Raw genomic sequence first — 24,143 nt, forward strand, 5'->3', positions numbered from 1 at the left:
GGCTGGCTACTTCATTTTTGAGTAGAGCCCCTTCAAACACATACATTTTTTTCCCCATTATATCTGTTATTGTTCCCGGTGATGAGGAGTGTGTTTTAGGCTCAGCTCCATGGTTGCCCTATCTATTAATATATCTTTTCTCCATTGCCAGGGCAGGAAGCCTGAGAACTACACTTCCCAGACTCCTTTGCCTACTGCTTCCTATTAGCTTCTGCCAATGGTAGGCTCTGGCAGGAGATTGGTAGGTGAGAGGAAAGTTGAAACAAGGTTTTTCCTTCAGCTTCTGGGGGTGTCTCCAGCTATGCGAAAGGTAGCATAGTGTCATAATGGTCCGGTTGTGGTTGCCATTTTCCCATTTACTCTTTCAGACCTAATCACTGCAGTGTTACCCTGCTCGTCTTTGAGTAACATTACTTCTCTTTATGACTCTTCTCTTGTTTGTATACTTAGTGCTGTTTTCTGAAACCACTTCCTGGTTGACAGGAATCATTGTTTAAAGGCTTTAGATGCTCAAAGAATTTTGCTATTTGCTATACAAAATGACTTAAATCTCTAAAATCCTTGTTTTAAAAAATCTTAAAGGCTGGGTGTGGTGTGGCTCACACCTGTAATCCCAGCCCTTTGGGAGGCCGAGGCAGGAGGATCACTCGAGATCAGGAGTTCGAGACCAGCCTGGGCAACATAGGCAGACCCCTGTCTCTACAAAAAAATTTAAAAATGATCTAAGTGTGGTGGCACATATCTGTAGTCCCAGCTACTTGGGAAGCTGAAATGGGAGAATCACTTAAACCCAGGAGACGGAAGTTGCAGTGAGCTGAGATCATGCCACTGCACTGCAGCCTGGGTGACAGAGCAAGACTCTGTCTCGAAAAACGACAACAACAACAAAAAGCTTACAAACAAAACCTATCAAAACTCACACGAACACACATGGACAAGTGAACAAACATTACAGATTAAAATGAAAGAATATGCCAGATGCACTTTATTAGTTATCTGTTGCTATGTAACAGATTATCCTTAGACAGTGGCTTACACAGCAATCATTTATTATTTCTTATGGTTTCCGTGGGTAAATAATTTCAGAACAGCTTGGTTGGATGGTCTTGGCTCAGGGTCTCCATGAAATTACAGTTAGATATCAGATGGGGCTGCAGCCATCTAAAGTTTTGACTGGGGTTGGAGGATCTACTTTTCAAAATGGCTCACTCATGAGGCTGGCAAGTCAGTGCTGGCTGTTGGCAGGAGGTCTCAGTTCATTTCTATGTGGGCTTCTCCACAAGGCTGCTTAAGTGCCTCATGGCATGGCAGCTGGCTTCCCCCAAAGAAAGTAATCCAAGGGACTAAGGAGGAAACTGCAATACCTTTTATGACTTATCCTTGGAAGTCAAATGTCATTACTTTATTCATATTCTATTAGTTACACAAAGCCAGCCCTGATTCATTGTCCAAAGTGACTACACACAGGCACATATACCAGGAGTCAAGTTCACTGGAGGCCCTTTTGGAGGCTGGATCCCATGTGCATAGTCACTGTGTATGCATTAGGTGATAAGCGCATAGTCTGAGTGAAGATGAGACATGGAAAACTCTCCTCTTCAAAAAAGGGTGCAGAAAAGTTATAGATTTCAAGAGTCCCTTGAATGAGAAAGAAGGAATGAAAGAAGGAACCTCAGTCCTTCAAGTTTTCCTGTAGCCCATGAGAAAATATAACAAGCTAATGAAATGTTCAGCTAGTTGTCCTGGAAGGCATGAGCAGGATGTATTCAGTTGCTTCTTTTCTCTTTCCCTTTTGTTTTAGCCATCATTTTTTCATTCCCTCTTATCTGCAATACTATGGATGTGTCTATTCCTTTGTTTCTAACCATTGGCAGGTAGTCCATGACATGCAGCCAACAATGTTATGCCTCTACTCACCAGGAATACACAACCATGCTGCCTAGGAGGAGTTTCTGAGGGAGAAAAGGCATTAGCAAGAAGTAGCCCAGAGAAGTGTTGGCATCAGCAACACATTTATTTTAAAGTTAGAACATGCAAGTACATATGTGTGAGGTGGTAAGGACTGGAAATGTTCTTTACTCAATAATCATCTGTGCCAGGCACAGTGCCAGATACTGTGGGAGGTTCAAAGATGGGCGAGACATAGTCCCTGACCTCAAGGAACGTATGGTTTAAAGACAAAATGGATCAGCAATTATCTAATTGGGATACAAAATTAAGAACAACAAGAGGTTATTGAGGGGCATCCCAATAATTCTGACCAGGGGATCAGAGAAGGGTTCATGCAAGGTTGAGCCTGAGAAGGATCTTGAAGGAATAGGACATGCAAGGGTGGACGGGAGGCCCTGGGGTGGAAGTGCAGTAAATTTTAGCCTGGAAGAACTAAATGAGCAAAGGCATGGAATAGAGGAGGGGACGCATCGGTTGAAGGAGCAAGAAGGAAGTCAGTATGGCTGTAGCATGTGGGTAGGAAACATAGAGGGCTGTTGATGGGGAGAAGGCTGGCAAGATGAGATGGGACCAGATCCTGGTGAGTCTTCGGTGTCACAAAGGGAGTCAGAGTCACTCTGCAATGATTCAGCAATGGGAAGGAAATAAAGGTTCTTAAAGGAGGGAAATGACATTTTCACACCCATGTGGACATGGGAGAATTAATACCAGAGACACTGAGACCAAAATGTGAGTCTCTGGTTGAAGAAATTATGACTATTTTAAATTTTTCCCCTTTGAGTCACCTGCAGTTTCTAATTTTCCCATAGTGAATGTGGACTTGTGGTGAAAATTTAAAAATAGAATACATAAAATAGTTTTTAAAGGGTAAGATACACATGGCGGAAAAGGAGGAGGCCAATGAGAGTGGAGTGTCTGCCATTGGTAAGGAAGAACCTGGCTCTGGAGGCCACAGGCTGGAGGCCAGCCAGGAGGAAGCTGGCAAAGAGGGGAGGGAGAGGATTTCATTCATACAGTCTCCCAATATCTGCTGAGTGTTTGCCTTGGGCTGGGCACTGTTCTAGGAACTTGCAATCATCTATTTGTGAAATGGCTGAGAAATGGAGAAACGGCTGCGTGCAGTAAAAGGATGGACAGGGAGGACAGGGAAGGGCTTTTTTTTTTTTTTTTTAGGCTATAAGAGATTTGAGTGTGTTTGTAAGCTCAGGGGAGGGAGCATGTGGAGGATGAAACACAAAATGTCAAAAACAATGGAAAAGATAAAAGATGAGATCCAAGAGCCAATCAGAAGGAATAAGGTCAGGTTTGCAAATGCAGTGTGTATGTGTGTGTGTGTGTATCTGTGTCCCAGAAAATATCTAAATTAGAGAATATATGAACATCTGTATAAATGGGTACACATGAGCACATTTTGGATCTGAATTTATAGTGACTCCTGAAGATAAAGATTTGGGCAGAATTGGAGGCATTTTTCTCTGCTATCTATAAAAGTGTCCAAGGGCTATTCAGAAATAGAAACAATATACCACAACCCCAATAAACAAAGCAAGTGAGGAAATGCAGTCTTCCCCATGTTATGTTCCAAAGAGCAGAAAATATTACAAGAGGGTGGGAGAAGAATGGTTACACAGGAAAACACGCTGCACAAAGGGTGTGGTGCGAAAGGTAGAAGGTGTGCATGATACCAACATGACTGCCAGGCCGGCTGAGAGTATAGAAGCCTCTGGGAGACCTGGCTGCCACATGGCTGGACCATCATGTCTCTGGACAGGGATTGATGGGTGTGCCTCCCATTTGCTTTGATGCTCCTTATCCCCTTCAAAGTTGCCTGTTTTGAAAATTTGTGTTTGGCCAGAGTTAAATGACCCACTTTGCTTGGGATTTCTCTCTCAGGGAGAGCACAATCCAACTTGTTTCAGGTGACAGCCTGAGGAGACAAGCAGAGGACTTTGAGGACTATGAGAGCCATTTTTTATAGTCACTTGCTGAAGCTCAGCTGACCCTCCCAGGAAATGGAAAGATTGAGGCAGGCCCAGACACTGCAGTCTCTGGCAACCGGGTCAGGAAGGTGCGCTGAAGTTAATTATCCAGCCTGGCATCCCCACAAGCTTGCTTGTTTGGTGTTGCTTCTTTCTTAATCAAGAAGAGACTCCCATGGTGGTGTCTTAATGTAAACAAAGCAATTTGTGACTTGATTAACAAATTGAGGATGGACAAACATGTCCTTTTCTCCCTTCTCCTCTTTACTAGGGACTTGGACTATTTTAAGGAGTGTCTCTCGATGTGAAAGGCAGTGGCTGCCTGAGGTTTGTCTGGTTTGGTGTCTTCCTATGTTTCTCCCTTCTTATCACATCCACAGCAAGGGATTCATTCCAGGTATTCCATAGAGACTGAACCCATTCCTTCTGTGTCCTGGGAAATGTAAAGTTTGGAAATGCAACCCCCATTAAAAGCAATTCAACATGTGATTTGTCCAGGTGATGAGGTATGTAGCTAATATTAGTCGCCGTGATTTATCGAGAGAATAACTACCTGGAGATAGATTTTTCATGAATGTATCTCAAGTCATCTATCACTGTGACAATGAACTTTTCTTATCTGGGCAGGCCTGTGATGGTTACAGAAACCAATAACTCCTTTAATAGAACTGCATGTCCATTACGTTACTGGAGGGAAAGAAAGCAAACAGGAAGGTCTTGCAGCTAAAAAGGGCACAACAAAGGGGAAAAAATAGCAAAAAAAGATTCTATGATGAGACATTGTGAAAAATCAACACAAGGTTTTGTTTTGTTTTGTTTTTTTGTCCTTAGAAATTCATTCTACAATGTCTTCTTTCTCTCACAAACACCATCACCCCCGGTTGAAATGAAGCTGCTGTCTCCTCTGAATACACACATGGACAAAGAAGGGCCCGGAGAAATCTCTAGTACACATACATCCTGAACCCCCAGGCCTCACTGGTGTGATGTATTCCCTTAACTAAACTGGTACAGTGCAAATAATGACTTGTACTAGTTTTCTATTTGCAGTTTTAACAAATTACCACAAATTTGGTGGCTTAAATAATATGATTTTATTATCTTGCCATTAGTTCTGAAGGTCAGAAGTCTGACATTGGTTACCGGGCTAAAATCACTGGGGTGCATTTCTTTCTGAAGACACTAGGGAGGAATCAGTTTTTTTTTTCTAGTTTCTAGAGGCTGCCCAAATTCCTTGGTTTCTGGCCTCTTCCTCTATCTTCAAAGCCAGCAAGGGTGGGTTGAATCTTCCCATCACACGACTCTGACCTCTTCTTTTTTCCTCTTCCACTTTTAAAGACCTTTGTTATTACATTGGCCACTAGGGATAATCCAGGATAAACTCCCTATTTTAAAGGCAGCCGATTTAGCAGTCTAATTCCACCTGCAACCTTAATTCTCTTTTACCACATTAACAAACACATTTACAGCTTCCAGGGATTGAGTCATGGACATTTTTGCAAGGACATTTTTCTGCTTACCACAGGACTTAAATTTATTTGTTGTTGTGTTTTTCTTTGTGTTTCTTTGCCTCAAAATAGTAATAGAACAAGCAAAGCGAAGTGATCTCTTAAGGCAGGTTCCCCAAACAGATTAGCATTCAAAGGCCAGCTCTCGCTCTTGCTCCTTGCTGGTCTTGGGCAAGTTACTAACCTCTCTCCAAACCTCAGCTCATCATCTGTAAAATGGGGATAATAAAATCCTCTTACAGAAATTGCGAAGGAGATGGGATGATGTTTGCAAAGCTTTACCATAACACCTAGCGTGTAGTAACTGCTCAATGAAAGTTAAAGTTTTTAAAAAGTTAGAGTAAATGTGGTGGGGTGGGAGTGATGAGAGAAGAGACAGTACAATCTAGATCTCTGTACCCTGAATCTCCCCAGATGGTTCAGCCTTCCTTGTTGCTCTCCATGGGTTGGATCCTGCTCATAGAAGCCTCTCAGGCTCTCTGGGTGGGTGGGAGAGGAAAAGAAAAGTTCAGCTGTCATCTTTGCCGCCCTTGTTCTGTGGTTGCTGTTTTCTTTTCCTTTGCTGCCTCCTTCCATCGCTGGCCCTCCACTGCAGACAGGCCGGGGGATCGCAGCCTCGGTGCAGAGCTGGCTCAGGCTGAGTGTCCCGAATGGAAGCTGCAGGAGCATTGGGGAGACATGCAGCTGAGCCCCACCTCTGCCAGTTCACAATCACTCACTGAGCCAGCCCAGCAGGGTCCAAGTCCTACACTCCAGGAGGCATTTTGATTAGATTAGCCAGTGAGAGCCAGGGTCTTCCAGGACTAATTATGCCTGACTTTGCACAAAAGTCACTCCCTGCGCAGCCCTTGCCACTGCTCCTGGGGAGGAGAACCCAGAGTCCAGCTGACCCTTCCCCACCAGTGCAGGACGACACTCTGGTGGTGATCAGGGCCTGAGAGGGACCCAAGGAACCTAATGCAGATGGCAGGAAAGCCTGACCTTCCAGAGCAGCAAGGTTACTTACTGGGTTGACAAAAAAGGCAAAAAGTGTTAGCATACAGTGTGGATAAGGATGCAGGGAGGAATCTCTACATCCTTTGGGAAAGTAAACAAACATCTTCTCAAATTAAATCACACATACATGCCTTTCTGCCCAGCAATCCAACTTTGACCAAGCCTGTTGTATTGAAGAAATTAAAATACTAGTACATAACGTTGTTTCAACAGGAATATTTATGAACACAATACTTACACAGTACAAAAAAACCTTGAAAAACTTAAATATTCATCAATAGAAGGAATTATGTAACCATTTAAAAGGAGATATTTAACTATCGCTCTTGAGGAATTTGGTTGCAGAGAAATACATATTACAATTTTGCAGAAATGAAACAAAGCAAAACCCAAAGCCAATCTCCATATATGTATGTGTGTATATGTGTGTAACAGCACGGGGAAAGGCATGGAAGAACACACGTCAGCCTGCTACCATTTATTAGTGGAGGGAAGATGTTTTCTTCCCTCTCTATACTCTTGAATTGCTTCATTCTTTACCATAACTTCATTACATTTTTCAATGTTGGGAGAGGAATTTAAGATAAATGGCGGGAGTGAGCGGGGGGCAGGGAAGAGAAGTTGTCAAGGAAGATAGAGGAGAAATCCCATGCTGGGAGAACCTGGCCACTCTAGTTGGGGGTTTGCAGAAAGCAAAAGCCAGGGGTCTGACCTGGGCACTGAGGGGGATGGGGTGGAGTAGAGTCTGGGGACACACACATTGTTGAGCGACCCGGCTATTTGAACTCAAGGAGCTTATCTACAGCATCCTTTGAGAAGGCCAGAAAGGGCGATGGATCACTGGGTAGTAGCCTGTAGTAAGAGGAATTTGAAACGCTTTACCATAAAGAATAACTGCTCCCAAAATATTAAAAGAATGAGGTTCTCAAGGTTATTTTGAAGAATTCGGTGAGATCCACCTGAGGAAATTAAATTAGTACTACCTAGCACGAGGTAACTGGCATGTTGTCCGAAAGAGCTTTACCTATACTGTCTCATTTGATACAAGGTACAATCCTATGAGGTAAGTATGATTATCCTTATTTTACAGAGGAGGAAACTGAGGTATAGCGGGGTTCAGTAACCCGCCCATGGTCATGCAGGTGGAAACAGGAGTCTTCCGGCTCCGAAGTCCTGGCTCTTGGAAGCCACACTAAAGGCTGCGTCCTTCCAGGGCGCAACTCTGGGCGCAAATGTTACCCTCTCCTCCCCTCACCCGGTGGGGGTGGAGTGGGGAGAAATCGTCTTCTCCGTGCGCGTGCCGGAATGGCCGGAGTTCGGTGGGGCCAAGCTGAGGTTCCTCTCCTGGGGCTGGGCAGGGTTTGGGCTAACTCTTCTCCCGCCGGCATTCGGGTTTGGGGGCCGAGGCTGCCCAAGCGTTAACCTCCAAAAGGGCCCTGCAGGGGGTGCTTTCTCTACACCGTTCTTCTCTTGGGTAGTGGAGGGGTTGCTGGGGGAACCACAAGCTACAAGATTACAAAGTTCCTAGACTCCTTAGCCTAGGGTACAATGATTTGGGACCCGGTGTGGAGGTGTGGGCGGGGAGGCGGGGAGGGCGGTGTCTTCCGGAGCCCTAAGCTGGCGTCCTCAGCCGCTCCTTTCCATTCCTGCCCGCCACCCCCAGCTCACCACTTCGTTTTCACGTCTGGGAGGGGGGCAGGGGGCGGTGATGGGGAGGAGACCAACGCTTTGATTTCCCTTGGTAGGTGTTCTGAGTGGCTGGGGATCGTTCCCTCGCGTGCCCCTGGGTAGGGGCGGTAGACAGCTCCAGAGGATGGACAGCCGTCGTGAAAGCTAGAGCTCGTGTATTGTAGGGAAAAGTGGGGGTGGCGGGGAGAGAATGGTTGAATACCTTCCTGATATTTGAGGGAGAATTCGGCAAGGGAGAAATCCCTGGCTCAATCTTTGCCTGACTCATCGGATTTCCTGGGGTGAGCTCCGGGAGAGGACTGGGGGCTGGCGCTCCTGCCTCGGTCCGTCCAGCACCAAGACGCCAGGTCCCCGGCGGCCCTGGCCCTCTGGGGTACTGATTACAGTGGAAAGATCTCTGGGTCCGCAGAAGGAGAATCTGTGTCGAGATTCTTGTGCTCATTTGCCTCTCTGGGGGTCCTGAATGAAAATAACTCCCGAGGTCATCTTTGTCCCTTAGCTCTCGCCCAGAGCTCTATCTCCGTCTCCAGGCTTCTCCATCATCTCCTTCTGTGTTTCAGGTGATCGCCCACCTCTCTCCCCTTCTAACCCTACTTCTGGATCTTTTCCCCCCTCGTTTCTCCCCGTGTCCCCCATTTTCCAGGCTCGAGTCCTTTTCCTCGTGCCAGTTTTCTCCCTCCGTCCGATTTCCTTTCCCACGGGCCCTGGAGTTCCTCGGGCCCAGGCAGGGCTCTGGAACTGGCCTGACATGTTCATAATAAAGATTGTCAGACATGACACTCAAGTGAACTGCGTTGTCTTGAACTTACTCGGACAGGGGATGTGATAAAGGAGGTCCTTCTCTAATCCCAACAGCTCCTCAAAGGCTCGAAGCCAGCCTGAGTGGGCCGCTTGAAGAGCCACGGGCGGTGGGAAGATACGGAGAGGCTGCTCCGACGTGGGGAGGAGGTAGGTATGAGGATATCCTCTGTGCCTGAAGCCCACTCCGTCCCACTCCCAATACTCCCACCACCTCATCAGTGGGGCATGCTCGCCCTGGTGAATGTCATCTCCCTGAACTGCCAACGAGGCTAGCAGCTTTGCTGCTTAAAACCGATAACATCAACCGACATATGGAGATGTCATCATGATTAAACAGCAAATTATAGTCGAAGACGGCGCGATAATAATCTAAACAATCACCACAAGAAGAAGAAACGGTCTCTAACGCTCCAGTTGCCGAACCCTGCGTTTCCAAGACTCGCGGCCCTGCGTTCCCAGGGGTATCTCCGTGCTCACGTGAGCGTGGTCCTCGGCTTGGGACAGACAAGGGAGCCCCAGACAGGACGATAAGGTTTGGAGATTCCCAGGGCGATGTGGGACTCCGTGGCGTGGGGGCTTGGAAGCGCGTGGAGGGGCTGAGAGAGGGGAGAGGGCGCCCTTCCTCTAGGGCGGCCCCGCCTGGGGAGCGGTTGGAACCGCAGTACCAGGGGTTCCTAGAGAAGAACCCTGTTAGGAAAGCAGACGAGCCCGCGCTCCCAGTCCCCGCCCCCTCGCCCCTTCTGCCCCGCCCTCAGCCTGCCTCTTCCTAGATCTTCCAGGAGATTGATTTCTGAGTAGGAAGCCCGCGCTGCTAAGGGAGGGGCGTCCTCTGTGGGTCGTGGGGTGGGGGGGGGTCTCCCTTCTCTTCACAGTCGGAGCAGAAGGGCGCCTGCCTTTTATTTTGACAAGCAATGGGCTTAGTTGTGAGCACTTGTTTGCCCCCAATATGTAGAGGAAAAGATACTGATAGGAGGCGGCGTGCTACGATGGCAAAAATGGAGAAGACCCTCCCTCTTTAACCTGGTTCTCCTCCTTATTAAATAGATTCGTATTTAAGATAGGCGCAGACATTCTAATTTGAATTCCAGGGGTTGAACTCCAGTTAGAATCATCCTATTTATACGCAGACCGAAAATAACCATTGAAACGAAACCAACAAGATGCAACTATTTTCCAAAACCCCGAGCGTTTGCTGGTGGGTGATCACCCCGCGCAGGTAGCGCGGATCTGCTTTGGTTTTGACTGAGAACCCGGGTTTTGACTGAGACCTCCTTCGGGAGGAGGGGACTGAGTGGGAGTTAGCGGGCGAAACGATTCCCTGGAGTGGCCCCGAGCGGCGCGTGCGTGAGCGCACGGCCATAATATATGCTGCCATTAAGAATCGGTGCAGCTTCCAGCGCTCCGGGCGCAGGGACGCATGTGTTGCTGGAATTCAATCCGTGGGGGGAATGCAGATTGGGCTGCGACCCACTGGGTTTGATTTATGAACTGTTACACTAGCGATTGTTTACACATTGCATTTCAGAGCCCGGGCGCACCCTCCCCGCAGCGGGCGGCGGGCTTCTCCGTGCGGCAACCTGCTGCAGCCCCCTTGGTCTCTCTCCATCCTCCTCCCTTACCCCGTCCCCCCCTGGGGCCCCCGCAGCTTCCTCCCACAGCCACCTTCTCCAATAAATCAGATTTCGATTTCTCTGAACCCAGAGACCTACATGCTGTTCTTTCTCCCCCGCCTACTCCAGGCCTCCAGCCCCCGGACCCGGGTCGCCTCTGCCCCTGTTTACTCCGGAATGTTTACTTCTCTTTAAGGCCATGAGGGGCCTATAAATAGGAGAGGTGGAATCAGCCCTCCTGCCAGATCAATAGGGCCCGTCTCCTTGCCATTTCAGCTGAGCTGTCTTATTAATTATGAAAGGATTCACCTGATCCCTGCCAGGGAACACAGGCTCTCTCGGCCCCTCTGCTGGAGCCCTTAATGGCGGTTCCTTCGCAAGCTGCCTCTGGCCACCGCACAGGAAGGAGGCGAATCGTGGTTAGTTCGGGCCTGCAAGGATCGTAGTTAGAGCTCCGACCCGCCTGAGGCGGGGGCAGCCGGCCGGCCACTGGCATTGTCTGCCTGTGCGAGCAGGCCCAATTCCTCTAAACCTCAAATAGAAAGAATCTCTGCTTTGTAATTAATTAATTTAAAAACAACTTTCATTTTCTCTTTTTTAAGGAAGCACGGTTTCGGGGAAGTGGCCAAGTGGCTTAAGTGAGGAGGGTCTGCTTGAAGGCGGCAGGTCTGCTTGAAGCGGCTTCCTGAAGAGGTGAGCTTATCACCGGCGTCCTGTGTCCCTTCAGGTTCCCTGAGAACTGGGTCACGAAAGCAGGTTGGGGTAGGAAACAAACGACACCCCCGTTTCAAACAATAACTTTTATTTTATACTTCTCTACACTTTGTAGCAAATCTTTTTTTGCTGAATTTAATTTATAATAAACTTTTTAAATTACATCTCTTTTTTTTTAAAATCAAGGCTCTTTTATGTCAAAATCTTTTTTTAGCTATATTTTAGATTAACATTTAACATCCCCCCCTTGTGATCTATACCGTTGGATATTCAGGTATTACTGTGTGTGTAACAGCTAAAACAAGAGGGAGGAGGGAAAATAAAGGCAGTGAACTTGGACGGATGCATCAACAACAGCAGATAAAGCTAACCCCTCAGTGACCATAGCAGCATGTCTTCTGGAAGCCTTTACTCTTACCCCAGAGATTTCCTCAGCCCCTTCCCTCTCTCCCTCCTATCCTCCAAACACAAAGCCAACAGTCTGTCCTTTCGCTTTTCTTGAGGAGAAATGTGCAGTGGAAATGATCAAAACAAGATACTGTGGAAGAACGACGTGAGCGTGAATTATTCACCATATGTTTCGTCCGTGGACATCTCTCTTGAATTCATTCCCCTGGCCTTCTCCTCTCCTCGCCTTCCTATTAGGAGGAGCCCATCATTTTTCATGTTACTAGCATGATTAATATAGTAGGCGGCCCAGGGCCGTTCCTGAGATTCTTTTGCCAACAAAAAAAATTAATAATAATAAAATTAAAAAATGGGGTGGGTTTGCCGTTTTCTTATTTGTGTGTGAAGACGGACTAAAGCTGAGGTCCGATTTTGGCTGTGCTTGCTTGCTCACTGATTGGTAACATTTGGCAAATAAAACACAAGAAATCAAACGAAATAAAAAAGAGAATCAGGATTTCCCACAATCCTATATGAGTGTTTTCAGCATCACAGAGAATCACAACGTCCCCAAAGAACTAATGGATCTTCCTCTCGATTTCCGGGAGCATGGAGTGAGTGTGGGTGGGCGCGTGGGGGGAGCTGACCCCACGCTCAGAAGGAAAGCCAGGTCGCTAAAGCTGCCGAGAGAGACACCAGGAGCACGGGGAACGCCGGGAGCAGGGACCCCGCCGCCCCGTTGCCGCTGCCGCAGAGTTCGAATAAGCTGCCTTGGATGTTGAGGTTTTTGGATTCTTTTCTCAGTTTATCCCACATATCTTTCGCCCCTTCCTGGCAATCCGTAAGGGCTGTGACCGTGCAGCTGTGGAAATCCTCCCAGTATCTGGTGAGGAACAGAACAAAACAGAAGAAGCAGGTTCACTTGGGACGCCGGGAGGACCCCGGGCTTGCGCCCCTGCGCCTCCCCGCTCGCGGCCCCGCAAACTTCCCGGGGTGTCCCCTCCCTACCTTCTCTTCACCGCCCTGGCGCGTGGGCTGCGCGAGGTCGGGACTCGCGGGACTTCCGCCTACCCTAGAAGCGGCTGTCTAAAGCGGGGGTGGGGGGGCGCCCCCTCCTGTCTTGTTTTCCCTTCCAGATGCCGGGAGAGGACTAGGCAGCCGGGAGCCGGGTCGTGCACCCGCTGTGGCGCGCTGGCACCTCGGCCTCCGCAAACAGATTGCTCGCCCTCCTCGGGGAAAGCTAGGAAAACAGTGCTAAGCCTCGCAAGCTGCCGCCCATTAATGCCTCTTAGCTTGCAAGATGGGTTACTAGCTCTGAGCACGGCCCTCCCCTCGGGGTTTTTTACATTCTCCTCCCCTCGCCCCTTCTGCCTCCCTCCTTCTCCACGCCGCGGTACTCTCGCCTTCGCCCTCATTCTCTCCCTCCGCCCACTACCTCTTCCTTTTGTTTTCCGTTCTCCTGATTTTCCCTTTCTTTTTCCATTCCGTCTGCTTTCCTCTCTTCTGTTCCCCACTTCCTCTTCCTCCTTCCCCCAACCTGCCTCGATCCTCCTTGCTTTCCACAGTTTCCGGCTCAGATTCGGCCTGGAGACTCCTGCCTGCCTCTCTTCTCCCCGGGGTCGGTGAGTGTTAGTGGCCGAGCACCTGGCGCCGGCTTCGTAGCCTTCATCTGCTCTTGCGAATACCAGTGCCCCAGGCCTGCGCGTTGGGTCCCTCCTGTTTCTCCATCCCCAGTCTTTTCCGTGGGCTTGGGCCCCATGGGGCTTCCTCCCCACAGCTTTCAGGATGTAGAGCCAGCCTCCAAGGCCGGAACTGCGGGGAGGGCGTGATGCCCACCTCTGCCAACCCTCGAGGACCCCCCCCCCCCACCCCCACGCTCTGTCCTCCTCTTGCGGTCAGTTCGCGGAGCCTGGCGCCTAACTCAACCACTTCCTTCTCCCAGGCTCGGCTTCTAGACCCGCCCCCACAACCTTCATCCAACCTGTCCCTTTTGATTGTCCCCCTTTCTTCTGAAAACCCAAAATAGATCCTGAGACTAAATATAATCCCAACCCGTGATCGATTCCTGGGGCGCTGTCTCCTTTCAGAGCTGGGTCGATCTGTGCCTCTCTGTAACTCCGGGCTGGTCCCCACCTCCCCCGGGCCTTGAGCACCAGGTCACAGGCGCCTGCCCTCTACATGGTTTGGTTGTATTTTCTCCTCTCTCTCCCTTCTGCTGGCTGGCCTGGACTGTAAGCACATTGAAGGCAGGCACTGTGTTAATTTATGAGTACTGGAGGGACACAGGGCTTCCAGGTTCCTCAACTTGTAATAAACAGCAACATTTGGACATTAGGAGGCCCAGGGAGGACAGCTTTCCTGCAGAGTGTCTGTGGAATTGCCCCTGCTAAAGGATACCTAAATTGCTCTTTTTTTATGCATGCCCAGATGGGGACAGAGTCCTGAGGGACCTGGTGGAGAAGGATAGACTCCACCTGAGGCTGGGCAGAGGTGGGCTTCAGCTCCGTGTTGAGGAGCCAGCTCCCCCAACTGAGTAGGGCCTGGACCTAGCCGTGGCCTGTGACCTCAGGAAGGAGTTCTCACTTTCCTGTTTTCCAAGACTGAAGTTCTGCTTAAAATTAAAATAGCTTGGAATAAACAAGTTCCACCAAATGACAGAGGATTTGGGAGCTGCTCTACATGCAACGTTTTGTTATCCTTATAGATACATTCTTATCCATCACGAGACTTTTAGAATTAAATGACTTTGTCCCTTTCATGATAGGAAAGCACTAGCCACTTAGCTGCTGTGGCTCCTAGTAGGCACTGGGGCATTTAGGAAATAGAGTAGCAAAATTGACACCATTTAATTTATCAAAACCTAAACAAACATCCATCCTTCCACCAGTCCTCTTTGCCCCAGTTGGGGAGAGAGGAAAGACTTCACAGTATACAAATGATGCCACAGAAAATGGTCACTCTAACCTCAGGGAATAAGGGGTACAACCTGCCTTGACTGTTTAGGAACGGTTTTTGTGGGGGTGGGGGAACACAGCTGTTGTTTGCAAAATAAAAGAATGGGTGTTGCAGAGGATGGGGGTGTTTTCTAAGGTCTGCAGCAGCTAAATTGCTGCAGGTCCACTGCAGTAGGGCTCTGCTGGTTATCTTATTGCTAGTGGGAGCAGTGCTTTCCAGCCAAGCTCTGAGAAAACTCCACTGGGCCTGGCTATGAACTACTACCCATACCTTTGAAGCTGTCCAGGTCTGGGGACACCGTGCAGATGTGCAAGGGGGCAAGGGAAACAAGGAGAATGCCTGTTCCAAATCTCGGAATCTGCTGTAAATTCAAAGCGACTATCACTGGACCACCACCTGGACTTACTCTTTTTGGGTAAAGTCACTGGCACACAATAAGATAGCGTTTCAGCCTGTCTGCTAGAAACAGGAAGGGTAACCCGTGTCTCCTTGCCTGGGCCGGCATTTCCTTGGTGTGTATTAGAGGGGCGTTTTGTCACGAGAAATGGACAGAAGAGACGAGTGACTTTCCCTTTAGGCAAATGTAGTATTACCCCAAACACTCCTCAAATCCAAACTGTTCTTCAGAGAACACCTGGCAGGTCACTCGTTCACGCAAGAGCAAAGAATGACCAAGATTGCTACAAGGCAGAGAGATTTTGCAGCACCAAGAACTGGTGGCAATTCTTCATGCCCCTTGCCCTGGGTCCCAGCACGTTGAGCATGCGCACCTCTGTGCAAGCCTGTGAGGCCGCGTAGAGATGGGACTGGGTCTATATTGAAGGATCCTCCTCTATATTCCACCCCAGGCTGTGGGATCCCCTTGGGAAGGGCAGGTTCTAACCCGGGGGCCTTGTCCTAGGCCTGCGGGTTGGAGCCAGAAGGCAAGAGTGAGCGGATTCGGATTCGCGCTGGCGCTGAACGCTGAGCGCAGGAAGGGAGGCTCAGCACTCTCCGACCTCAGTAGCGCCCCCAAAACCGAAGTCCAGCCGGCCAGAGAGGACACTTACGTGCACACGGTCTTGATGTTCGTCTTGTCGTCCAGGCCCTGCGGGTAGTTGGCCATGCTGTCGCCCAGCTTGAGCAAACAGTCCGAAAAGCCCTTGAAGACCGCATCGCACTTGCCCGCTGCTCTCACGGCCTGCACCAGATACGCTGCGGGGAGGAGGGAACACCGGTCAGCAGCGCCACGACCACGCCCTGCCGCCCCACTGCCCTTCCCTGCGAGACCCAGGCTCCGCGCGGCCTCGTCGCATCGGGCGGCCTCTCCCAGCGCCCAGCCTCGGGGCTCGCCAGCGTTAAAGGTGAATGAAAGACTTGACCCAGGAATGCCCGACCTGCAGCTAACGCTGCGTCTAGTGCAAATTGTCGGTGTGTGAGCAGGTGTGGGTGGGTGGGAGGTAGGTGAGTCCATTCCTTTCCTCCAGCTCCCTCCCGCATCTCGCTCCGTATCTTTTTCTGTTTCCATCGCCCCCTCTTCTCACCTCCCTCATCCCTTTTATTTCTCTTTCTCCTCACTCCCTCCTTCGTCTCCCAACACTTCCCTAGCAAGCGCTGTCACAGCTCTCGCAATGCGATCTTCCATTTTGAGGTGACAGAAGGGGTCTCGGCTGCAGCGTGCGGGGGCGAGAACGGGGTGGGGAGACGACGGGGCGTGGGGTCACGCAGCTGAACCCAACGCCACATCACGAGAATAAGCCTCAGGCTTGGCGCTCTGTCCTTGGCGGGCGCTCAGCAAACACTGCTGAATGAATGAACGAATATAGTCCCTGGAAGCCACCAGCAGTTACCGAAATGGATTGTTTCATTATAAAACCGATTGCCTACCGTGGACTCTGTATTCCGAGTGAGACCCTCGGATGCACCCTCTCCCGCCCCACTGGAAGGAGGGCAGCCTAGACGTCCTGCGACCTGGCGCGGATGATGAGTGGTCTGGAGCCGACAAGGCCAGAAGCCGGGCGGGGTCACGGATGAGTCTGCCCCAGTCACCTCCGCGAAGGCCAAATCCACGAACCTCGGGCCTCTTTCTTTCCTCCTCCTCTGTCCGCCACTCAGCTCCCCAGACATCCTTAACAACCCATCCGCCCGCCAAAAAGCCCGCCTCCACTCCGGACAGCAGCGGGGAGAGGCTGTTCTTCTCCAGGTCCCAGCCCTGCTGCTGAAAGTGAGCTCGTCTCGGCCCGGGGCTCCTGGCCCCAGCTCAGGACTCCCTGCAGAGAGCGGGCAGGGACAAAAGCTGAGCGGCGGGAGGAGGAGGAGGAGGAAACACAGGCCGCACGAAGGTCCAAGCCCCAAGCCCCAAGCCCCCGGCCTCTGGACGGCCAAACCCCGAGGCGCGGGACTGGAAAGACAGGTACCAGGCTGCGGGCGCGCGGCTGTGGCCATCTCTTTCCGCCCAGAGGCCGACGAACCCGGCTGGAGGCTCAGTGCCTAGCGGCCCAAAGCAGCCCGGGCGCCGGGAGGGCGCCAGAGACGCACAGCGTTAGGGCGGGGAAGAAAGGGTGAATCTCGGAATCGAAATCCGCACTGGCGCCCACGACCCTGGGCGCCGGCCTGGTCCTCAGCAGCTTTCCGGCGGCTGCGCTTGTGTGTGAATGTGTCCCGGGAGGACAGGACACCTCAACCCCCCGGCCCCCAACGCGGGCGCCTGTCCGCGAGCGCCGGGCCAGACGCCGAAGAGGAAGGTGACCGAACCGGTAGCAGCTTCCGAGAGCGTACCGTTTGCAAATTGCTGCAGGAAGAGCGAGGCGGGCCTTGCGCTTTTTAATCCGGAACGGGAAGCACTGGGGAAGGGACCAAGGTTAACTTCGACCTCCGCTGGGGCAGATACGTAAACCTTCTTAAACCTCCGAGTTCACCTTACAGCGAAAATTAAATATCCTTGCGACTACAATACTAACAAATCGAACACTGACGTAAAATCTTAAGAATAAACGAATCTTTGTTCTAATAGAACTCGTTCAAAATGGCAATACACTCCACACATCTTCCTCTGTAACGCATGTCACAAATACAGCTTTGCAGAGAAGAAACGAAATAAAATAAAGTCCACTCTTCCCGTCCACGTCTCTCCCCACCCCTTGCCTACACCCCCAAAACTCAGTGGCGAAAGAAGCCCCTAAAATGCATTGACATTTTTTAAGGGGAATTGGGGCTCGCCGGGGGCGGGAGCGCTCTTGTCACGTTATCTTCCCAGGCACTGCTGGAGAAGACCCTGCACACCGCGCATGTGTGAGTGTGTGCGTGTGTAAAATAAGTCGTGAACATTTCTGTCTTTTAAAACTGTGACTCTTTGGACTCTAGCCTTCTCTGGGAGGCCGGGAGGCTGCGCGCGGGACGGATTTTGCAGGCGCACGCGTCCCAGCAGGTCGCAGCCGGTGCCTCCCTCGCTGTCCTTCCTGAACCCCGCTTAGGCGAGGCTCTGGCGGGTGACCCTGGCTCCTTCCCTGTCCTCCCTGCCGTCCCCTCCTTGTGCGGTTTCCATCCGTTCATTCATTCGTTCGACCTCTCATTCATTCCGAACTTCCTCCTGCTGCGTCTTCTTTCGTGTTCACCACACTCTTCTACCTCCCCGCCCCTCCCAACCCCCACTTTTCTTGCCAAATGTCAATGATTTGGGACAGCTCCCAGCCATGAATTATAAAGACCGAGGTTCTGGTGCAGGAAAGGGCAGACATTCGGGAACAAATACGTTCAATTTCAATTCCACAGCCAACAAATAGTCATTTTTGGACCGAGGTTAATGTGTTCAAAGCGCGTCCCTCAGGCACGACCACCGTCTTTTTTTTTTTCCCTCCAAACCTCTCAAAGTAAGGTTATTTCCTACCGGGAAAACAGAGTCCCAAATCTTGTCCGATTAAAATTTCTATCTCAAAAACAACTCTGTCTCCTGCTCTCTAAAAATTCAAAGGTTTATTGCAAAATGCTACATTCACTTATTTCCAACATTTAAGGAATTTGCTGCCATTAGAAATATTATTTACAGCAGCTCTTTTCACTAATGTCAAAGATTCAAAACAACCAGATTTAAAGCATTGTCATTTTTTAGAATTAAAGGAAAACAGCAATATCCTGCATTCACACACTCTAAAATCCTTATAATGTTTCTGCATTATAAAATCTCAAAATCATGTCAGTTGCATAAAACCCCACTGCAAAGAATCCATTTTAATGTCTAGAGAACTCCAAACCTTGTTTCCTTCACATTTCTTATGGAAAAAACATATTATGCATTCTCCTTTCTTGCCCCAAACCAATTACCTATAGCACCCCCTCCCCCCAATACTGCAAGGATTTGTCTGCAAAGAATGCCACAGCCTGAACTGATAGGAGGTAACAATTCCGTTTCAGGAGTTTCTTTTTTTCCCTCTGTTGTCCATTCTATTAATAACCTGCTTCACTTTTCACTTTTAGGCCACGTTAATTAATGTTCTGACCCAGTGTCAGAGAAGGGGGTTTTCTAGTGCCCTCTTCTATATCTTTTCTTCATTCTGGATGGTAAAAATGTGAACTTTAAAAAGACCCTTGACAGCGTAACTACGACTCAACATTCCTTAACATAAAATGGGGACTAAATAAATCCTTCCATAACCAGCCCCAAACAAACAAAAATAACAAACACCCGACATGACATATTCCAAACACTTCTTAACCCTTTCCTATATATAAAATGCAGACACCAATGTGTAAAGTAGCAGGCAAATGCGTCTAGAAAAGTATATCTACGTAAATTTGGCTGAATTCATCCTCTTCAATGGTAAGCACGTTAAAATATATGGTCTGAAGTTCCCTATCACTCTCGATTTGCCCACCAGCCGGGTCTGCGGTGCCCGTGCAAACGCTGCAGCTAGGATATAGGGGGGAGGAGGGGCGGGAGAATGACAAAGTTCTAAATGCAGCATGGAATATCTTTGCTTTCAGCACATAAACTTTCCAGTCCTGGCTGCCTAGCCATTTTGTTCCTACATTCACCTTTCGACTCTTCAAAATAATATCTTGCAGTATCGCAGGGGCCAGTACATTGCCCCAGAGCGCACCAAACCTGGTATAAACCCAGAAAGGGAAACAAAAATGGATGTGTGCTTTGGAAAAAGGGGGGAAAACCCCTGTCCAGAAAATGTCCGGCCGCACACATTTCCTGGCGAACATTTGGAATCTATAGCTTTAGGAAAAACAGATCTGGGACGCGCTAGTCCCCAGGAACTGATGCCCCCACCCTCGGGGGATTGCCGGCTTCTCCGCACCCTGGGGCGGCCGCGGGCCCGCTAGTCCCCCTCCGCGCCTCGGGCCGGGGCAGGCTGCCTCCCGCCTCCAGCCTCCAGCCGGGCTGTGCGGCCACTTACCTATTTGCACCGCGAGGATCAGTGAAATATATCTGCCGTTCAACTTAAGTCCCATCCTACGTTTAGTCAAACCATTTGCGACCGCAGACCTTTAAATAGTTAGTTTAGAGAACGCGGGGGAAAGCCGAAAAATAGGCATTGCCAACAAGTTCCGGGAGCGACAGAGACTTTATGCACGGGGAAGGCAGAGGGAGGAGAGAAAGAGAGGGAGCGAGGAAGAGACAGAAAGAGAGAGAGAGAGAAAGAGAGAGAGAGAGGCTTGGGGGGGGGGGAGAGCTGGGAATGGTTCACTCCATTAGAAGGGGGCGGAGGAAGTACAGCCTCACGCCCACGAGCAGGCCTGACGTGGGGGATGACACGGAATGATTTTTTTTTTTTTTAATATAGACACCTTGGTAGAGAATCGCCATTTATAGTCATCAGAAGCTGGAATTAATCAGATATCTCCAATTAATGTGCGATCTGAACGAAATTTTGCCTCCCGGGGGTGAGCACTTTCCTATTCTAGCGGTCACCCCTGCCTCTTCCTCGTTCCGGGGCCCCCCAACCCCGCTCCCTCCCTGCGCAGAACAGGGGCTCCCCCTCCCTTCCCCGCCAGGAGCTGGGGAGTCCTGGCGCGCCCACTCGATGGTTTCAACCTGCTCCCCCTCCACCATCAGCACCACAGAGAATCCAGCCCGCTCTCTACGATGCAGGGGGGTTTAAAGGAGCGGGAGAGGGAAAAACAGCTAAGCTAGCTCGATTAATTCGAAAGCCCTCCTCGGCCGCCCGCCCGCCCCCTGCGCTTGCCTACCCTCTTTTTCTCCAACCCAGCAGCTGAGCTCTGGGCGCAGCCTGGAGCGCGTGAGCACGCAGCCCGGCCCCCCGCACGAGCACACACACACACACACACACACACGCGCTCGCGCGCGCGCACGCCCGCCAGCCGCGCCGAGCGCCCCCATGCCCGCCTGCACACAAGGCACGCGAGCGCGCGCACACGCCCAGGCCCCGGGGGTTTGGTTTGCACACGTGGGGCCCCAGAAATAAACACCGAATGTCCTCTGTGAATTTTACCACCTCCGACGCCCCAGCGGGCCACAGGCCGCTTCAAGGGACACAGCGACACCTGTTTTAGGGGGCGAGTAGGGCACCGGGGAAGGAGCCTCTGATAAGACAATTTTCGGATACTAGTGATTTACCAACCAACTCTCAGCGCTTTAGGAAATTTCCAAGGCAAGCGCTAGTGTGCGGACTTCTTTTTAATCTTGATGCGCCTCTTGGGCTTATTTGTTGGGCTACACACACACGTACCCACACGCACACACGTACATCACGTACGCACACGCACACCCGGACCCACATACACCTGCACTGTCTTTTGATGCTCAGGCACAGACCCTGTGTAGGTGTAGCCTAATCCTGCAACAAAATACTTCTGCAGCTGGCTTTGTGCTCGGTGCAAGGTGCTATCGACGACAGCTTGAGTCAAAACCGAAAAATTAACAGGGCTATTTCCTTTCTAAACGCCTTTAAGCTCTGGTTTTCTCCCTTTCTTCTGCACCAAACAGAAAAAAAAAAAAAAAGTCTAAATTGTAGTGTCTTTAATAAAATGCTAAAGAAGGCATTGGCCAACTTTAATCCTTAAGCCTGTGGAGAGAAAAAAATGAAAACGACCCCCCAAATTTTGCCAAACTACACTAGAGGACGTCAAGCTGTCAAACTGTAGAAATGCACACGGATTAAGGAGAAGCATTGAATTTGCTTCTCCAGGCAGCGTGCCCTCTAGGGCCAATCTTGCCGTCCCCCTACTCAGACATTTGGAGATGCATAGACAGAGAAAGGGGGAGAAAGGTACAAAATAACGGGGGTAGGACAGGCTGTGGAGGGTAAGGGGCTGAGGGGGAGCTGCGGGGGTCCTACTGCAGCACTTGGTGACGTGAGGTGTCTGCAATGTGCAGCCCCTAACCCACGTCCCGCGGGAGCCGCAGACTCCCATGCAGCCTCCCTGGCCCTGGGGGCGGAGTCATGTCTCCCCGCCCCTGGTTATGTCACTGGCCTGCGGGCGGGGCGGTTGGGGGCTCGCCTTCCGGCGTCCAGGGGCACGGTGGCGGCCCCGGGTGTTTCCTTTCCCGGAGCTCGGAGGCTCCGGGAAGAACCGAAAACGTGGGCGGACGGGGGCGGGGCGGGGGCTGGTGGCGAGAGGGGGGCGTTTCTCGGACCCGCCCCCGACGCCTTCCAATGGCAGGGCGGGAGGCTTTCCGAGGGGCGGAGCCTCAGGGGGGTTGCCACGCGGCCCGGCCCACGGCTCCGCCCCTCGCTCGGGGTTCCGCGTGGGGCTGGTCCAGCTTTCCCGGACCTGACCACCAGCTGAGAGCCCCCCACCTCGCTCAGACTCGTGCAGAGCCCAGGCTTGGGGGTGGCTTAAGGTTTTTTGCCCTCAACGTCCTTGCTTTCCTCCTGCTTATCCACCTGGGATCTTCATAGCATCATTTTCTGGGATCCTCTCCAACCCCTCCCCTATAACTCAGAGCGTGGGGTGCTGGGGATGTGGAGTAGGCGGGGCTGAGGGCCTCTATGAAGAGGGTGAACCCACGCGCGTGCGCACAGCCGCCCGCGCCGCGCCCCGGGCCGGTCCGGTTCTTGCCCTTGGGACGTGGCTGTGCCGCACCGCCCTACCCCGGGAGGGAACCCCCGCTGACTTTTTCCTCTCTTCACTTTCCTCCCCAGGCTTCCCAACCTCCCTCATAGGCCTGAGTCTTTTTTAAAGTTAAGAAGAGAGAGGCAAACAGAGTTGGTACTCTACATAAATGATTTTCTGGGTAGATAGATACACATGACATTTTCTTTTTTAAAAGATTCTTATCTTTTAAATTACAGGTCGTTCTGCAGTCCAGGCTCCATGCAGGGTTGATTCTTCGTAGTTCTTTAATTAAAGGATATTGCAGTTCACGGTTGTCAACGTATGCTGTCTGGGAACGGTAGCATCCATGGTTGGAGGTGGCTTTGGAGAACGTTCCGTCTTTTATTAATGTAAAAAGCTCATCTCACATCATATTTGAGGTTGAAGGTTTAGTGGGAAGAGCAGTGAACAGGGGCAGGGAAACCCAGCTCACAGGCTGATCCCCACACTTTGGAAAATGAAGGGGAGTGGCCTATGAAGTAATTTCCAAAGCTGTTTTCACCTTTGAAATTTTGTGAACTGAGGATTTTCTAGAATTCTGTGAATGGGATTAGGAGTGGAAATGCACAATCCAAAGAATAAAATCCTTGCAAGAGTGCTTTTTATAAGCCAACTTCTTGCAAAGAATGTATTTCTTTTTGATAAGCAATTTTGTTTAAAGAAACAAATACAGTTCAGGAGAGGGAAAAAGTCACAGGTGCTGTTTGGGTCTGCATGTTGAATTGAGCCAAAGTAACTCCCAAAAGTAAGTCTGCATAATTAAGGCAATAAATATGCAAAATTCCTTATCCCTGGAACGGCCAGAAAGACTATGTCTAATTTTAAGCCTGGTGGGCACCAACTTCCTTTCTCAGTTCATGGTGCTACAGCCCCAGTCTGGATGAGCAGTATGCCAGTTGATTCCCCAACTCCTGCTATGAATCCATCATAGGTCAGCTTTCCAGAAGCTGCCATCTCGACAAACAACCTTTTGAAATTATTTGCAAGAGCAGTTGTCAAGGCCACTAGGAAATCCCATCTTTGTATTCTAGGTTAGAAAAAAATCCGCTGCTCTATTAGAATAGATTGGTCTAGCAATACATCTCTCTCATAAATTTAGTCAGCCATTTAAATATCTCCAGCTAAAACCTTTAATAAAAATGTGAATTTATATGTACATAACTCTTTTCATTAAAATGATAACTATACTGTTTTTAAACAATCATATAGATTACGAGAGGAAGGAGATTTTTGTGGAGGTATATACATTGGTAGAGGTCCCAGTAAAAATCTACTTCGGGAGGCCTGGGTCTACCTTTGCATCTGCGGCTTGGTAAGGTGATTTTTTTCACTCTCTGACCTTGAGACTCTTTACAAAATTAGTTGAAACTTCAAGGCTTTGCTGGCCGGGCACGGTGGCTCACGCCTGCAATCCCAGCACTTTGGGAGGCCGAGACAGGCGGATCACCTGAGGTAAGGAGTTCAAGACCAGCCTGGCCAACATGGCGAAACCCCATCTCTACAAAAAATAC

At 50.2% G+C, this 24,143-nt stretch overlaps 2 protein-coding genes across 4 annotated transcripts; both read right to left on the reverse strand.

The window, feature by feature from the left end:
- Nucleotides 1–5,423: 5,423 nt before the first annotated feature.
- Nucleotides 5,424–11,029, reverse strand: LOC129038301 (uncharacterized). Its single transcript, XM_054491094.2, has 5 exons — nucleotides 10,843–11,029; nucleotides 10,081–10,348; nucleotides 9,305–9,597; nucleotides 8,325–8,581; nucleotides 5,424–7,922 (listed from the first exon to the last, which is right to left on the reverse strand). Exons 1-5 carry the CDS (start codon nucleotides 11,027–11,029, stop codon nucleotides 7,800–7,802), a joined length of 1,128 nt encoding a protein of 375 aa, XP_054347069.2. The 3' UTR covers nucleotides 5,424–7,799.
- Nucleotides 11,030–11,318: 289 nt separating this feature from the next.
- On the reverse strand, nucleotides 11,319–20,918 carry NRN1 (neuritin 1). Of its 3 annotated transcripts, XM_054492701.2 has the most exons (4): nucleotides 20,764–20,918; nucleotides 19,971–20,396; nucleotides 15,639–15,783; nucleotides 11,319–12,517 (listed from the first exon to the last, which is right to left on the reverse strand). In XM_054492701.2, exons 2-4 carry the CDS (start codon nucleotides 20,023–20,025, stop codon nucleotides 12,289–12,291), a joined length of 429 nt encoding a protein of 142 aa, XP_054348676.1. In that variant the 5' UTR covers nucleotides 20,026–20,396; nucleotides 20,764–20,918; the 3' UTR covers nucleotides 11,319–12,288. The 3 variants fall into 3 exon arrangements, 2 of the variants coding, with proteins under 2 accessions (XP_054348676.1, XP_054348677.1); XM_054492702.2 differs by lacking the exons at nucleotides 19,971–20,396; nucleotides 20,764–20,918 and adding an exon at nucleotides 16,986–17,388; XR_010126555.1 differs by lacking the exons at nucleotides 11,319–12,517; nucleotides 19,971–20,396; nucleotides 20,764–20,918 and adding exons at nucleotides 16,113–16,369; nucleotides 16,456–18,196 and having other exon boundaries at nucleotides 15,690–15,783.
- Nucleotides 20,919–24,143: the final 3,225 nt, after the last annotated feature.

The sequence above is a fragment of the Pongo pygmaeus genome, chromosome 5 (genome assembly GCF_028885625.2).
Source record: "Pongo pygmaeus isolate AG05252 chromosome 5, NHGRI_mPonPyg2-v2.0_pri, whole genome shotgun sequence".
NCBI classification, from domain to species: domain Eukaryota; kingdom Metazoa; phylum Chordata; class Mammalia; order Primates; family Hominidae; genus Pongo; species Pongo pygmaeus.